The sequence below is a fragment of the Thamnophis elegans genome, chromosome 2 (genome assembly GCF_009769535.1).
Source record: "Thamnophis elegans isolate rThaEle1 chromosome 2, rThaEle1.pri, whole genome shotgun sequence".
Classification (NCBI taxonomy): domain Eukaryota; kingdom Metazoa; phylum Chordata; class Lepidosauria; order Squamata; family Colubridae; genus Thamnophis; species Thamnophis elegans.
The window spans coordinates 30,884,930-30,903,303 of record NC_045542.1 but is presented as its reverse complement, the minus strand read 5'-3'; the positions used below and the strand labels follow the sequence as shown (position 1 = coordinate 30,903,303).

General features: G+C 41.6%; 1 protein-coding gene across 1 annotated transcript in view; it reads left to right on the top strand.

Annotated features, from left to right (window-relative positions):
• CA10 (carbonic anhydrase 10) overlaps positions 1–14,568 on the top strand; it is a 395,119-nt gene extending 380,551 nt beyond the window's left edge. The window contains exons 7-9 of the mRNA XM_032211105.1: positions 5,861–6,015; positions 11,404–11,578; positions 14,546–14,568. Coding sequence (XP_032066996.1) covers positions 5,861–6,015; positions 11,404–11,578; positions 14,546–14,568 — 353 coding nt within the window. The remainder of the gene's footprint in view (positions 1–5,860; positions 6,016–11,403; positions 11,579–14,545) is intronic.
• The last annotated feature ends 3,806 nt before the right edge of the window (positions 14,569–18,374 follow it).

Below are 18,374 nucleotides of genomic sequence, written 5' to 3'. Positions count from 1 at the left end.
AGCTATCTTTTCCTTTTCTTAATTCCTGTCTTTAATTCATTTGGCTTACTTTGCATCACAAAGTTTGTTTGTTTACCCTGAAGGAAACTGCGTGATGAGTGTGTGAGTGTGTGTGTGTTACTGTCTGCTGTCTGCTGTCTCACTGTTTGTGGCTGAGGAGTATGATAAATCAATATTCCTTACTTTGTTCAAGGTGGCAGTTGATTCTTTCAGAACAAGAAAGTATATGAAGAGTAAGTATCTTGTTGCATTTGGGATCAGTCCATTATATCTCTGATCGTTCTTCCATGATGTGCGTTTCAGTCCTGGTTGGGCTCTTGCTCTTAAATTATCTCATAAATTTAGCTCCTGGGTGCCTTCAATTTGCCTCCTATGATGATGCTCTGAAGCAAAATAAGAAATTCATTCTTTTAATGGTTCTAATCTGTCCTGCTGTTCATCAAAGAAATTAAGTAGTCTCTCTTTTGTCCTCAAAACCAAGTGTGAAATAGTGACTGTGTACATGTGAAGCAAGCTGTACTTGTTAGCATAAAGAAAGCATAGCCTTTAGTTCGAAGCTGTATGTGATATCCATATGAATACCAGTAAATGTTTATTTTATTAGATTAAAAGCAGAAAGATCCTCATGTAATTCCTTCTGATCACATTTTCTTGTCCTCTTGTTTATTAGCTTTTAGTCTTAAGGATTATTGCAAAATCAGAATACTAGTGGCATTCTGGAAGTTTATTAGCAATAGGTTTGAGGAGGCCTGAGGACTTTTCCCACAACAGCAATAATAATGCAAAATTGTTGCACCTTGTGCTTCCTATACATCTTTTTATGACTGCCTGCTATGTAAATAGTTCATTACAATGGAGTACCTCATGAGGAAAAAGTTAAGTGAGAAGTGATCCTTCTGACAAACAAAATGCTTTCTATATAGTATGGGTAGAATACAGTGTAAAAATAGCAAATCCAGTTGGAATGAAAGTCCTACTGAAGAATGAGAATGAAATTACGGGCAATGTGGAAAGGAACTAAGCTGATTAATGCTAATGTAATTACTCCTCACCCCCTGCCCTGTAATTTGTTTCTGGTTTTTTTGGCAGAACTTTCATTCTGTTTTGATTTTTTTGTACATAATATACTGCTTCTGCTATATACATACCAAGCCTTCCCTTCTGAGAAGGCCGAGATCTCAGAGCCACACAAGTTTTAGCAAATGACTATACCCACCCATACCTTTTAGCCAGCTGTCAGATCTACATTTGTAGTGTGAGTGAGGCTTCATGCTCTTCCTACTTACTGGGAAGCCCCTGTTCACCATTCAGATGATCCACACATTCTCTCTCCCCACTTGTTCTCACTCACCTGTGTCAGTCAATTGCTTACCTTCTCACTCAATTTCCTTATGCACTTTTACATCTCTCTCACACACACTTTCTCGATCCAGCATCATTCTACCACATGGACTACCTATTAGTCAGGACAATTTTTCCCCACACATCTTACAATGTCACAACAGACCATAGGCCCTTGTAGATAAGTAGTCTGTGTAATTTAGGGGTCAAACTCGATTTCATTGAGGGCCGCATCAGAGTTGTGTTTGACCTGCAGGGGGTGGGAGCGTGGCCAGCTCAACATCATTCATGACTGGGGCAGCTATAATGCCTCGAGCACTCTGCCGGCAAAAATGGCTCCCCAGCTCTGTTTTTGGCTGCGACAGCCTCCTGAAACTCTCTACCAGAGAAAACAGAGCTCAGGAAAGCCGCAGACGACTCTCCCGAGCTATGTTTTCGCAGGCAGAGGCACCATGGGCCAGTCCATCACTGTTTCCAGGACAGCCCCCTAGGCCAGAACTAAGCACCCCGTGGGACGGATCCGGCCCCACAGGCCTTGAGTTTGACACCCCTGGTGTAATGCCTGACCAATTACCAGTCAGATATTATCTGTACTATGTGTGCCTGTTGCCATCACTCTGCTACGGGAGCCCAAATAGCCAGGGAGAGGATTATGAATGATTCTTTGTGTCATTAAAATATATGCTTCAAGAATGGATTGCAAGGCACCTAAAAGCCAATGTACACCAGGATATAGGAATTAAATTTCTAGAACAAAACCTGTCTTTGTTAAGATTGGTGGGATGCACAGTGCCACGAAAATAAGCTGCAAAGCTCTTTGAAATGTGCCAGCAGATTTCTAAGAACTAAGTCTCTTTCTAATTACGAACTGAGTACATAACATTCCTGACATCTTCTACAAAGGGGATGGCTCATTAATTAGCAAGGAAGGAAATGTCTGATTTAAAGAGGAGCTGGAAACCCAGTCATTCCTTTAAAGCCCATTTTCCCATTGGCCTGAGCCTTCCAAGGGAATTCTCAGTGATTTCTATACCACCATCACCACCACCAAGTGCTCTAAGGGCATTAAGCTTCACTGAGTAGCTTTATTATCATACATTAACCTTAACAATGTAGCACCTTCTTTTTTCTGGAGGGCAAGAGTAATTAAATCTAAACAGTCTTGGCCTTTCCAAGAGAGACTGGACAAAAATTATAATGGTTAATTCATCCTCCCTTCTCCCCTCTTGCCAGAAGATCGTATCCATTTCCAAAGTGGGATGTTACATGCAATTACTGCAAAATGCAAAAGAATTACAGTTTAAGATCAATCCTGGCTCAGTGGCCAAATTTAAACCTTGCACTGGAAATTAAAATAATCCTAGGGCTTGTTTGGGCATTTAATTTAGTTTACAGAAATTCCCAAAGCTGGTGCTGTCTAGATAAAACTATAATGCCCACAAATAACGAAATGTTGGTCACGCTGATAGGAACATGCATCCATCTGAACTTTTTTCCTTTTTTTATGTGTGCCATTGAGTCAATGTTGACTCCTGATGACTGTCTGGATAAATCCCTGCACTTTTCTTGGCATTGTTTTCAGAAGTGGTTTGTTCTTGCGTCCTTCCTTGGGCTGACAGAGAGGAACTGGCCCAAGCTGGCTTTACGCCCAAGGCAGAACCAGAATTCACAGTCTTCTGTTTTCTAGCCCAAAATTGTCCTGGATGGGAACTACAATACATTGAGGAACTGAAATACATTGAGCAAAACGCAGGCAAATGCTAGAGGGAAGGCCCATCAACATGCTGGAGCAACTTCCAGCCTCCAGCTGCCCTGTTAGAATCTGCTCAAGCTGATGCCTCCCCTGTGCCTCCCTAGCTACTTCAAGGAATCCTCTTCCTACAATGCTGGCAGAACTTTCTCCAGTGGGATCTGTATATATGAACAGAAACACCATCTCACATCCTCTCCAAATGGGATTGTAATAAAATAGATAGAAGAAAATTAGTTGGTTGGTTGGTGATAAATAAATGATGGATAGATGGATGTATGGATGATAGATATAGATAGAGCGATGGATGATAGATAGACTACCATAATGTCAAACCCTGAAGTCCAGGGTTTTCCATGCCGGATTTGATGGAGCACTGGTGAAAGGGGGTATCAGAACCGTGACAACGGAAGCAATGGAGCACCAGTGATGGGGTGTGTGGGAAAGGCTGCAGCAACAAAGATCAGGTGTGAAGCAGGGACACATGGCAATGCGAGACAAGCCACCGGCTGGGATTCAGAGCTCCAAGCAACAATCAGCTGTTCTGGCCTGACAATCAGCTGTTCTGGATAATGGAATGGCCAGGTAGAGCCCAGCTGGGCAGGCTAACACAGGCTAATGCATGGCTGATAATGGGGCAAAGCCAGGGGAAGGGCGTGGCTCGCCTAAATAAACCGGACTGGGAGGCAGAAGGTTCCAGCACTGACTTTGAATCACTGCATTCTGCTGTTTTGCTACTGCTAAAACTCATTGTGTGCCAGAATCCGACTGAATAAAGCCAGTTGGCCTACAAGAGTGTGGCATTTTCATGCTGGTTTAGGTGCAGAGCTTGGACCTGTGAAGCATAACTGCACTGCAAAAATCCAGATGGTCATATGGATGTAAATCTACTCTGTTCTGTTCTATCTGTCCTGTTCTACCCTACCCTACCCTACCCAGCCCTACCCTACCCTATCATATCCTACTCTGGAAGGCAATGCAAAGATACCAAAAAAAAAATGAACTACTCCTTGCCTTGTTACACTTGGCTGATTTTTGCAGCCTAGATCCGCTAGCCTTTACATACAACACTGTACTGAATAGAAGGAAAATGCATGCAGAAAATATAGATACGAATAAGAGCTCTCCCATATTACACAATACTGGTGGTGAAAAGTGTACATAATGAAAATGCTCAAAATTGAAAACTACTTAGGAATTTCAATCTTAATGTGTTTTTTTAAGTGACAAACTGGTACAGGAATGGGTTGAAAGCATCTTCAGAGTAGCTCACCAAGAAATTATTCAAGACTGACTGATTTGCATCCTTAACCACCATTCTGATTTTTCACATTCACACATGAAGCACCGAGAAGTGGAGTAGCTGAAGCAATTTCAAGATTGTCAGATTACCACTGACAATATTATCATCCCTTTCTGAAAACAGCAAACTGTCACCATGACATAAGCCCACCTAAACTATATTTGTTTATTTATTTATTTATTTGATTTACTCTTGCCACAGTCTTGTGATTGAGGTTATTGCTGTCACAATAATAGTAACAACAGAATTAAAACAAGGTACAATCCAAATCACAAACGCACAACAGAAAAAGGAGAGAAAAATAATAATGAGGTGTTCCAATGGCATTACTGAAAAATTCTTCAAAAATGCTCCATATTTAATCACTTTCTAAAAATATTCCCAGCCTGATTTCAAAGTGGAATCTATACAGTATCATTGGAGTTGCTACAAAAAACAGCAGCTTTCATCTTTGACTTCCCAAAACAATGGGACCATATGTACTCCTTCCTTACTTGATCTAACATGACTGGGTCATATCCAACTGGGGAAAGCAGTTGTGTTGGTACCAGAGGTGTGCTTTTGCCAGTTCACCCCAAATCTGGCAAACCAGTAGTGGTGGTGGCCTAAGGCAGATGCGCATAAGTGTTGTGCAAGCCTGCACACACGAGTGAACCGGTAGTAAAATAAATTTAAATCCACCACTGGTCGGTACCCTTGATACACTTTAAGTTGTACTTAGGAACTGAACTGGTAACCAGTGCAGAACACACAATACAGACCACAGGGTGGATTTGATTTAAATCAACTCAATTGAAATCATAATTTTTAAAGAGCAACTGTCATCTCTGTCCCACAGTAGCTCCTCCTCTGACCCGCTGCTGACTCACCGGCAGTGGCAATATTGCAGAATATACGGTCTCGTGCTACATAACTAAGCTCCATTTCACATGGAATAATCTTTTACTCCAAAAGCATTTTATTAAAATAAATTTGATAAAAATCCCATAAATCTGATGTAAATTTTAAAAATCCTTCTTTTAAAAAAATATCATTTATTTTTATGCACCCTTGCAGATCATAAAGTACTGTTCTAAGCAGTTAATGCAACTGGACCATACTGGGATCCCCCCCATCCGAGTTTAGGAGAGAGTTTTGGACTTTTCTTCCTTTGTAAACTATGGTCTGATACACCACACATTTTGAAATGACAAGGAAATCACAATATCATTTTTTGCTCATCGTGTGTGGAAAAGCTTTGCAGTACATGAGAAAGAAACCAGGATTTGCAGCTGCAGATTGCCCACTTCTAGAGACAGCTTAACCCACTTCAATGTATAAACGTTGGCAGAGTAGCCTAGCAATTCAAACATTTTCCTGATTTAGATCCATTTAATTACCAGTTAAACTCTGACAGTTGACGGTCTTCATCTCACAAATGTGAATGTTCTGTTCTCATGATAATTTTACCGTAATTTATTTCCTAGATGATGCATACTTACTGCAGGGACTTAATATTGAGGAACTTTATCCTGAAACCTCTAGTTTCATTACATATGATGGGTCCATGACAATTCCACCCTGCTATGAAACAGCAAGTTGGATACTAATGAACAAACCTGTCTACATATCAAGAATGCAGGTAAAATGAAAAACCTTTATTGGCTATGATACATTACCTTTGGAAATAATGAATTCATCTCATAATTGCTGTGCCTTCAGCAATGTGTACTTATTTTTCTGGAAAGCCACGGTAAATTAGGCAGCCTCCAACAGAGAAGTTAAAAAGAATCCCACAACTTTCAAACTTCGTATTTTTGAAGGTTATTATCACTGTTCTCCCCCTCATAAGGAGGGAAAGAACAGGTGTAAAACGGGTGTTAACTGTTTTCAAGGAGAAGGCAAAATATTTGGGTGCTTCAGAGGGCTAAATGTGCAATGGAAGGTTCCCCACTTAAGTACTGATGTCAAAAGGCTTTGAAGAGGCAGAAGTAATGGGAGTTGGAGCACAATTATTATGCTTCGTAGTAAGACAAGACTATGAACAGAAAAATAAGTTACAAGTGGAACTTCGAAAAGTGGACAGAAGTAAAAGGCTTGCTTTTCTGTCAACCAACCTCATTGTACATATGTACACTGACAATAAAGAATTATTATTATTATACTTTATTCATTAAACATGAAACTCAACTGAACATTCAAAAATGCATCACAAATACCTTTGACTGGTGCTAATGGTTGATACGGGTTGCTGCCAGTGTCCTAGATATTATTATTATTATCATGTGGTTAATCTTTGGTGAGATTCACAGCCTTTGGGGCTGGTTGGTAGCTCAACAGCTTGAGTCCTAACCAAGGACCTAGGAACAGTTAAGGTAACGTCGGAGGATATAAGCTGTTCCAAGTAGGGTGGTTTTTTGTAGAATCAGAATGTGCAAGTCTGATAAATCCAAATAGTGAGGAAGCCCTTGTCATTGTTGTTGTTATTGTTGTTGCAAGATTCTTTCAATTTCTCTCACCACTGCCTATAAAATGAGACAAACCATTTCAGTTTATCTCAGCCTTAAACATTACATACAGTTCTGTTTAGGGGAAGAGCTTCACCATATCTCCTCTAATTCAGGGGTGTCAAATTCAAGGCCCGCAGGCCGAATCTGACCTGTGAGGTGCATAGATCTGGCCCATGGGGCTGCCCTGGAAACAGTGAAAGGGTGGCCAGTGGTGCCTCTGCCAGCAAAAATGGAGGTCTGTTTTTGCTGGCAAAGGGTTGAAGGAGGCCGTCACAGCTGAAAACTGAGCTCGGGAGCCCACTTTCTGTGGCAGAGCACTCAGGCTGCCACAGGCACCCCTGACACGAGTGATGTCAAGCTAACCATGCCCCCCCCGAGATCAAACACAAATCTCATGCAGCCCTCAATGAAATCAAGTTTGACACCCCTGCTCTAATTCAAGTGCAACAGTATTCCACCAGTAACTTCTCCGCCTTGGTAGCGTCCGCCGAGTCACGCCCAGCCGCCCTGTTTAGGATCACCCGCTCCCTCCCTAATAGGAGGGATGCGGGAGACCCCTTGCAGGGTAAGGCTGAGGACTATGCTCAGTTCTTGGCGGACAAAGTAGCTCGGTTTCGGTCGGACTTGGACTCCACCGCAGTAGATCCAGCCGAGACACAGGAGGATTACTTGGCAAATCATCTCTGGGTTGAGTTCCAGGATGTTGCCTCTGGGGATGTGGACAAGGCCATTCGAGCTGTAAGTGCCTCCACCTGTATTCTGGACCCGTGTCCCTCCTGGCTGGTTGCCAACAGCAGGGAGGTGACACATGGATGGATCCAGGCGGTCATGACCGCCTCCCTTCGGGAAGGGCACTTCCCTGCCGTACTCAAAACGGCGGTGGTGAGACCCCTCCTGAAGAAACCATCCTTGGATCCAGCCATTTTAAACAACTTTCGTCCTGTCTCCAACCTCCCCTTTATTGGGAAGGTTGTGGAGAAGGTGGTGGCCTTCCAGCTTCAACGGGCCTTTGAGGAAGCTAGTTACCTTGACCCCTTCCAGTCCGGCTTCAGACCTGGTTACAGCACAGAAACCGCTTTGGTCGCATTGACCGATGATCTCTGGAGGGCCAGAGATGGAGGCTATGCGTCCATCCTGGTTCTCCTTGACCTCTCAGCGGCTTTCGATACCATCGACCATGGTATCCTTCTGCGACGACTGCGGGAGGTGGGGGTGGGAGGCACTGTTTTGCAGTGGTTCTCCTCCTACCTCTCGGACAGGTCGCAGTCGGTGTTGGTCGGGGGGCAGAGATCGTCCCTGAGGCCCCTAACATGCGGGGTGCTGCAGGGTTCGGTCTTATCCCCCCTACTATTTAACATATACATGAAACCGCTGGGCGAGATCATTCGGAGGCACGGGATAAAATACCACCAATATGCGGACGATACGCAACTGTATCTGTCCGCCCCGTGCCAACTCAATGAAGCGGTGGACGTGATGAACCAGGGTCTTGAGGCCGTTAAGAACTGGATGAGCGCTAACAAACTGGTACTCAACCCGGACAAGACCGAGTGGCTGTTGTGTTTTCCTCCCAACAATTTGGCCAATGTTCCAACACTTAGGCTGGGGGGTCAAATTTTATACCCCTCAGATAGGGTCCGCAACCTAGGAGTTCTCCTGGATCCACAGCTGACTTTTGACCACCAGTTGTCAGCTGTGACCAGGGGGGCATTTGCCCAGGTTCGCCTGGTCCGTCAGTTGCGGCCCTACCTAAACCGGGAGGCTCTCGCAACAGTCACTCGAGCCCTTGTGATCTCTAGGCTGGAATACTGCAATGGGCTCTACATGGGGGTTGCCCTTGAAGTGCATCCGGCGACTGCAGTTAGTCCAGAATGTAGCCGCGCGAGTGATAGTGGGCGCACCGCGGTTCGCCCACGTTACACCCATCCTCCGCGAGCTGCACTGGCTACCTGTCGATCTCCGGGTGCACTTCAGGGTACTGATGACCACCTTTAAAGCACTCCATGGTAGTGGATCTGGGTACTTGAGAGACCGCCTTCTGCCGATTACCTCCCTCTGACCAATTAGATCTCACAGACTGGGCCTCCTCCGAATCCCATCCGCCAGTCAATGTCGACTGGCGACTACACGGAGGAGAGCCTGTTGCAGCTCCGACCCTGTGGAACGACCTCCCCGTCGAGACCCGTACCCTCACCACCATCCAGACCTTCCGCGCAGCCCTCAAGACCTGGCTCTCCCATCAGGCCTGGGGATAGTTTCCCAATTTTCCCGCCCGAGTGTTGACTGTTGAATGAAAGTTGTGTTTTATTATTTTCTTTTGTTCGCACATCGTTTGTCTTCTGATATTGCACCCCCTTCCCTGTGATTGTAAGCCGCCCTGAGTCCCCTCAGGGAAAAGGGCGGCCTATAAATCTTAATAAAATGTCTAAAATGTCTAAATGTCTAACTTATCTTGATCATAGCAGTCTTCCTTTTATTAAAAAAATATCTCTTTATCATGTATTCAAGGTCATTATATCTGAAAAAAGGGAAATGAGTCACTATTTTGCCCTTCCTAATAACGAATTACACTGGAATAATGCTAATCTATGCCTTATATTGATTTGAGCTGCAACCTTATATTCACTCGTTCTGAAGTAAAGAGTATTGAAAATAATTCCATTTATCTTCAAATAGTTCAGCTCATGGCAACATCTAGTTTCCTTTTGCTGATCTGCATAAGTTAAGCAAGATCAGGTCTGCCTAAAATGTTCATGAGAGACCACGAAAAATAGGGCCATAGGATAGACTGAATCCTGAATCCTGAGAAAAGTGGTAGCAGGTAACCAGGAAAAGTTTGTGAACTCTCAGCTCCAAGGAGACTTTATCTTTAACAGCTTCAGAATGATACTGATAAATAATTTCTACTGGATATAGAGCAGGACTGATTCTCTGAAACTGCCCTTTGCTCATGTCTCCAGAAACTGGGGGGGGGGGGGGTGGGCAAAGTCAATCCACCTACCATTTCCATAACATTTGAAGCAGAGATGGTATTCAGCAGGTTCTGCACAAATTTTCAGTAGTTCAGTAAGTACCACCTCTGACTGGCCCCGCCCCTATCTATTCTCTGCCTCCCGAGTCCCAGCTGATCAGGAGGAAATGGGGATTTTGCAGTAACCTTCCTCTGGAGTGGGAAGGGAATGGAGATTTTACAGTATCCTTCCCCTGCCACACCCACCAAGCCATGCCACACCCACCAAGCCACACCCACAGAACCAGTAGTAAAAAAATTTGAATCCCACCACTTATTCAAAGTCTGGACAATTCACTGTCAAGTGATACTAAGCGGCTTTGGACTATTCTTACACTGCTGATTTATTACCACCCTCACCATAGTTGGCCAAATTCCTGTTTACCAATTGTCCCAGATTATAATTAGCTTCACATTTTGCTCTCTTTGCTGAATAATTTTATTAAAGATTATATTATGCATGTAAAACTGATAACATCTACATAGTACAAAATACATTAAAAGAAAAAATATTTTATATAAGAAATTAAATTTAAAAAGTGCACAGAAAGAAAAAAGAACTCTCCCTCTTCCTCCTTAGCATGTATAATCAGCATTAATATCTTATCACCACCTCTTAAAATAAAACCAACCATCTCTTCATTGCATTAAAAATACCCTTCTCTAACAACCAATTAAAAAAAACCCAACAAGCCATCTTAATCAGCAAAAATCCATTAAAAATGATCAAAAATAACAGGTAGTCCTCGACTTATGACCACAACTGAGCCCAAAATTCATGTTGCTAAGTGAGACATATGTTAAGTGAGTTTTGCCCCATTTTACAATCTTTCTTGCCATATTTGTTAAGTGAATTGTTGCAGTTGTTCAGTTAATAACACAGTTGTTAAGTGAATCTGGCTTCCCCATTGACTTTGCTTTTTGGAAGGTCTCAAAAAGGGATCACATGATCCTGGGACACTGCAACCGCGTAAATACAAATCAGTTGCCAAGCATCCCCATTTTGATCACTTTTTTCAGTGCTATTGTAACTCTGAATCAGTGGTGCAATTCAGCCAGTTCTATCTGGTTCAGGAGAACCGGTAGCAGTGGCAGCGAGAGGCTCCTCCCCCCGCCCGAACATCATCACATCCTGTTTTTGGTGCTCTGCGCATGCGCGGAAGCCTGAGGTCACATTTGCAAACCATTAGCTAAAGTAAATTAATTTTATCCCTGCTCTGAATGGTCACTAAACAATCTATTGTAAATCAAGGTCAACCTGTATTACAAATATCCGGTTAACTCAATTTGAATCCTTCCTCTTATATTTTCTATTTTCTCCTTTTCTATTTAAACAAATACCCCAAATATCTTCTCTCATCAAATAAAGAAAACCTTTATATCATCATCATCTGGTTCTATTCATCAAAAATCTGTTAAACTTTACCCAAGTTAGGAACTAATGTTTTGCTCTCAGACATTAAGATTAAAATTCAATCTCACTCCGTCTTCACTTTTTATATTTATGCAGATGCATTCTTTACGGTTACTAAGCCAGAATCAGCCTTCACAGATTTTTCTGAGTATGAGTGATAACTTCAGACCAGTCCAGCCTCTCAACAATCGATGTATCCGAACAAACATCAACTTTAGTTTACAAGGGAAAGATTGCCCGAACAATAGAGCACAGAAACTACAGTATAGAGGTATGTCCCCAACACTATATTCATTTCAAGGTAATGTTTTCTGTTTTGGAATCCCTTTTGTCTTACAATGTCAGTTAAGAAGGTTTGATCTACTGGTTACATTGTTTGTTTGTCAGGCCCAATATTTTCTACTTTAATAACCTCTCTTCACAGTCTTGGACAAGGATCTTTCTGGTGAGTAAGTAGAAATGCTAAGATTAAAACTGGGATTTTTGGATGTGGAAAATATATGTTCTGCCACTACAGAAGACAGCTCTTTCAGTCTTCTAAGGAGGCTTCAAAACATTCAGAAAAATAACTCTTTCTGAAGGGGCCAAACAGACCTGGCATGGTGATAGTTGGAGTTCTGGCTACTGAATATGAATGAAAGCTGTACCAGAAGTTGGGGTTGAAAATAAATATCCTTGAAAAAACTAAAGATATCATATTGTATCCTTTCTAAAGGATTCTGCATAACATGCACTGGTATAAACAGATTCTGTTTCAGAACAGTGGAATCATTTATAGGCAACAAAACCCAGATTTTAAGATTCAAGAACAAATGCCAGCAAGAGTTCACAGATTTAATTAGTCCATTTTCCCAGGTTGGCATAACTTATTTGGCGATCAAGGAGGAGAAAGTAGGTGTAATTTTTTTTGGTTTTGCTTTTTTTAGTAAGAAATCTTTTTCGTAAAAAAAAAAAACCCACTGGCAACCAGGAAATTAAAAGCACAATTCTTTCTAGAACACCCGTTTCTCTTTTAGTTTGGAATGCCAGTAACACTTCCTTCCCTGAGGAACCTTCTAATCCAGTGTCTTCTTCCAAATCTGGTTTCTTTAAGATGGGTAGACTTCAGGTTCCTGAATTCCCCATGCGGGCTGTGGAATTCTGGGAGTTGAAGTCCACACTTCTTAAAGTTGAAAAGTTTGAAAAATACTGTTCTAATTTAAACCAGTATTCCCTGATACACCCCTGTATCTTCCAGGGGTGTTAGACCTGAACTTCCATAACTAGCAGGAGTTAAGCCCAAGATGTCTGACATGCATTAGGACAATAAGCTGCAAGTGCTCATGTGGTGGACGCCCGTACCCGTTACATTGTACCAGTTGCAAAGGGATCCTGAACCCACCACTGGCCCGCACCCATAATGCAATGTATGCACGACCTCTCCCCTCTGTCTGTCCCTCTGCACATGCATGTGCGACCCACCCCTGCTCTCCTCCACATGCACGACCCCCCTGAAGCCTCCTGGGAGCAAAAATGGGCCATAAGGGGGGTCACGCCGCACCCCCCGTGCCCCATTTTGGGCCTAGCAGGCCTCCCTGCAGCCTCCTGGAACCAAATATTGGCTGTGGGGGTGGAGTGCAGTGCATGTGAACCCCCTCCCCCATGCATGCACACATGTCTTCCACATGTGCCCCATCCCTTGCACATGCACAGCAGAAACCCAAAAATCAGCTGGCCAGCAGCGGGCAAGAATGCATGCACTGTGGAGCTGAGCTGGGGTGATGGCTCGCATGCTCACAGAGAGGGCTCTGCATGCCACAGGTTTGCCATCACAGCACTTGCATAACCAATATCAAGTTAGATCAGTGATGGTGAATCTTTTGGGCTCAGTATGTCAAAAATTCAAAAAAATGCCTAATTCGACTGTGCTTGCATGTAAATAAGATAAAAAATGTCATGTCCTGTCATGTCACCTTTGACACATGTATCATAGGTTCATCATCACTGAGTGAGGTGGATTAATAATCTGATTGATGTAAAACAAGTGACACATTTTGAGATATTGTGAATAATTATGAAATATTCTTTTTCTTTCACTAATCTTGAAAACTTTCTCCCCTCTGTAAGAACCAATGTTTGACTTCTTTTTTGAAATACATCCACTTCTGGCGCCAAAGCTTGATTTCAAGGCAAGGTTTGACTTTCCCTACCAGCAGGACATCAGAATCACTAATAACCTCATTATCTCATTGTTCCCACTATCCCATCCACTGGCAGGCATACCAACATTTCAAATGCTGCAAAAAAGCCCTGGGAATTGTATACTATTGTCCAGTTAGGATTTATTTATTTACACATTTATTTATTTATTTAGTTTCATACGCAGTAGCTGACCCCACCATCTATCCTTCAAATATTTCAGTGATCTTTTATTTGTAGAATAGAATAGAATAGAATAGAATTCTTTATTGGCCAAGTGTGATTGGACACACAAGGAATCTGTCTTTGGTGCATATGCTCTCAGTGTACATAAAAGAAAAGATACATTTGTCACGAATCATAAGGTACAACACTTAATGATAGTCATAGGGTACAAATAAGCAATCAAATCATATTAGGAAACAATATAAATCGTAAGGATACAAGCAACAAAGTTACAGTCATGCAGTCATAAGTGGGAGGAGATGGGCGAGAGGAACAATGAGAAGATTAACAGTAATAGTAATTCAGCCTTAGTAAATAGACAGTGTTGGGGGAATTAATTGTTAAGCAGAGTGATGGTATTTGGGGAAAAACTGTTCTTGTGTCTAGTTGTTCTGGTGTGCGGTGCTCTATAGTGTCGTTTTGAGGGTAGGAATTGAAACAATTTATATCCAGGATGTGAGGGGATCTGTAAATATTTTCACAGCCCTCTTTTTGACTCATGCACTATACAGGTCCTCAATGGAAGGCAGGTTGGTAGTAATTGTTTTTTCTGCAGTTCTAATTTACTGTTGACGTCTGTGTCTGTCTTGCTGGGTTGCAGAACCAAACCAGACAGTTATAGAGGTGCAGGTGACAGATTCAATAATTCCTCTGCAGAACTGAATCAGCAGTTCTTTGGGCAGTTTGAACTTTTCTGAATTGGCGGAGAAAGAACTTTCTTTGTTATGCTTTTTTGATGACGTAATTGTAATAAGAGAAAAATAAAGCGGGGGGGAAGAGTGTCATTGTGGAAATTTTTCCATGGTTATTGGGTGTGTTTTTTTTTCTCTTTCAGTAAATGAATGGCTCCTGAAGTAATTAAGACACTAAACGGAAAGAAGTTTTCACCTCAACGGAATGCTACTACTGTGAATTGATATACTACAGAATGCCCCAGCCCCATTCAGTCCTCGGTCTTTGTACTTCATGGAGCCACACTCGAGAGAAAAGGATGCCAAGTTGGAAATTCAGCTCAATGAAATGTATTCATATGATCAGTCATAAGAAAAAAAAAGACAATATCTGCCATTCCCATTATTACAATTTTGATACTGTTTTCCTGAAACTACTATCGTCCACAATGAAAAGACTATTCAGACTTTGTATATATGAACTTATTCCTCTGTTCCCCTTCTCCCTTCTTCTCTTTCCCATCATAATGCCATTAAAAAGGTGGTTTGCTGCTGCCATCCAAGTGGATTTGTGTTCTGTGTGCCAAGTAATCCTTGGAAAGCTGTCATATCACCCTCATTATTGGTTACTGGCAAAGCAGAACTAGGGAGATAGCAAGGGAGATTTATTTCTGGATCATAGTCTTTCCATTTGCTTAATAATGGACAGATGCCAAGATAAGTATTGTAAATAGATCACTGAAGAATATAAAGGAAATTGAAATATTTTCCCCCTCATCACATACCTGTAGTAGGAACTGCCAAGACTGGAATTAATCCATTTTTCTGTTTCTTGTTTTACAAAGGTCATACACTGTGTTTGGTTATTGTTAACAATTCAATAAATGTGTTTAACAAATTAATTTACCACACTCACTTCAGTTTATTATATTTCTTCTCTCTTCCCCCCCCCCCCCAAAATGGAAAGGACATTGAATTCTTCTGGCATCAATCATCAGAATTGTATTTTTATTGATATGTCAATATATAGTTAAAAACTATTATAGGAATAATCACAAATACCACAAGCACACCCACAATCATTTTTAAATGGCTTGGTAAGCATTTGTTTGGACAATTTCTCTGGCATTTAAATCGAAAACTGATTTTCATTGGATAGCAGAAAAATAAGAAGTTATCCCATTGGTTTCTTATATTTTTGCCTGCTATCAACATCAACATAGGTTGATGGGTAAATTTCCCTACTCATATAGCTCAAACTCCCAGAACTAGAAAACCAAGTCAACCATACAGAAATAACTCAGAACCTTTCATACTTTCTTCTTGGATGGAGTCAGAACTTACACTATTTGGCCTAGTGGTTAACACACCAGGGTAGAAAGCAAAAGACCATGATTTCAAGTCTTGCCTTAGCCATGAAAGCCAGCTAAGTGACTTGGGGCAGTCACTCTCCCTCAGCCTAATCCACCTCACCAGGTTGTTGTGGGGAAAAGAGCAAGAGGAAAGAGTATCGTGTGTGTTCTGGAATTGTTTGTAAAAATAATAAAGGCGGGAAATGCACACATATATGCCTACATACATCTGGACATAAATCTGAAGGCCCTTAGATCGGTGGTGAAATTCAACATTTTTTACTACCGGTTCTGTGGGCGTGGCTTGGTGGCGTGGCAGGGGAAGGATATTGCAAAATCTCCATTCCCTCCCCACTCTGGGGCCAGCCAGAGGTTGTATTTGCCGGTTCTCTGAACTACTCAAAATTTCCGCTACAGGTTTTCCAGAACCTATCAGAACTTGCTGGATTTCACCCCTGCCTCAGATGCCCTGTCCTTATTTTAAATCTCTGACATTTCTGAAAAAGGTTTATAGGGCTAGTTGAGCCACCCAGAGTCTATGACTGGGCTGGGCTAAATTATTTATCTGTTTATTTCCTTGGATAAGACTTTTAAGACTACACCTTTTTGCACAACTGGAGCTCCTAATAATGCAAATTTGCTATTGTAGCAGAAAAAGAATCGTTTCCTTAAAGAAGGCATCTGAATCCCACATAATTATATTTGTGGTCAGGTAAAGTGAGAACTTAGAAAAGGCAATTGTCTCCATCCCGTCTACATATATTGTTGAAGCAAAACAATGTAACTAATATATCTGATGGAGAAAGACCTGCTTTTCTTAATGGACAAAACAAGATTTCACCAAGCCAAAAGCAGATTTCTTTGATGTTTTGTTTTAATTTTGTTTCATAGTTGATGATTATTGACCATATTGAAGTTTGGAGTAAATGTATTCAAGTAGAAGGGAGGGCTATGGTTCAGTAGTTAAGGACATGGAGCTTGTCAGCTGGTAAGTTGACAGTCTGGATTCAACACCCAAGCGCCATGTGAAAGCACCGCTATCTTATTCTCCCCAGCTTCTGGCCACCTAGCAGTTCAAAAACATGCAAATGCAATTAGATAAATAGGTATCACTTTCGTGGGAAGGTAACAGCATTCCGTGCTCCTCGGTGTATAGTCATGCTGGCCACATAACCATGGAAATTGTCTTCAGACAACATTGGTTCCCTTGGACAAGAAACAGATGAGCACTGCCCCCTAGAGTCAGTCACGACTGGACAGAGGAAACTTTTACTTTTATTCAACTAGAACCTGCTCTGAAAAAAAACATTTCCTGCTCCTCCCGTAGATCAAATTTAATTTGTTACCCACCCACCTGTGCCTATCTCTCTTTTCCTTTCATCTTGTATTACGGGCCTCAGCAGTAATATTAAAGGTCTAGTTGCAAATGAAATAACTGGGTTTTTTTTTTATCAAAGAAGCATCACATTCTCCGTATTGGATAAATAGGAAAGAAATATGACACCGATTTGTATAGTGTTTTCTGAATAATAGATGCAACCAAAATGAGTCTGTTGATCATATAAATTACTTTTTAAGAAATATCTAGCAGCATCAAGAATGACGATTAGAACATTTTTCACAGATCTGGAATTCATGCCTTCATATTCTAGTTAAAAAGAAAGAAAAATTGCTGCCCAATGGGCATACGTTTCCACTTGTCTTCTGGTTCCTGTAACAAGAGGTATTGCTGAATATTTGGAAACCTATAAACATTTTTCATATATTCCAAGTATCACCTATATTGCTGATATATTTGTTATTATATTTTTAGCCATTAAACATGAGACTCAGTTGACTGAACATTTAAAAATGTATCACAAATATTATTGACTGACACTGATGGTTGATATAGCAATAGCAATAGCAGTTCGATTTATATACCGCTCCATAGGGCTTTCAGCCCTCTCTAAGCGGTTTACAGAGTCAGCATATTGCCCCCAACAACAATCTGGGTCCTCATTTTACCCACCTCGGAAGGATGGAAGGCTGAGTCAACCCTGAGCCGGTGAGATTTGAACAGCCGAACTGCAGAACTGCAGTCAGCTGAAGTAGCCTGCAGTGTTGCATTTAACCACTGTGCCACCTCAGCCCTTGGGTTGCTGCCAGCATCCTAGGTATCGACAAATTATTATTATGATTATTATATACTTTATTCATTAAACATGAAACTCAGTCAACTGAACATTCAAAAATGCATCACAAATACCATTGACTGGTGCTGATGGTTGATACGGATTGCTGCCAACATCCTAGGGTTTTTAATTATTATTATTTGGTTAATCTTTGGTGAGATTCACAGCCTTTGGGGCTGGTTGGTAGCTCAACAGCTCAAGTCCTAACCAAGGACCTAGGAAAAGTTAAAGTACTGTTGGAGGATATAAGCTGTTCCAAGTAGGGTAGTTTTTTGTAGAATCAGAATGTTCACGTCTGATAAATTTAAAATTTCCAAATAGAGAGGTAGCCATTTAGATATTATTATTATGTGATTAATCTTTGGTGAGATTCACAGCCTTTGGGGCTGGTAGGTATTATTATTATTATTTATACTTTTTTCATTAAACATGAAACTCGGTCAACTGAACATTTAAAAATGCCTCAC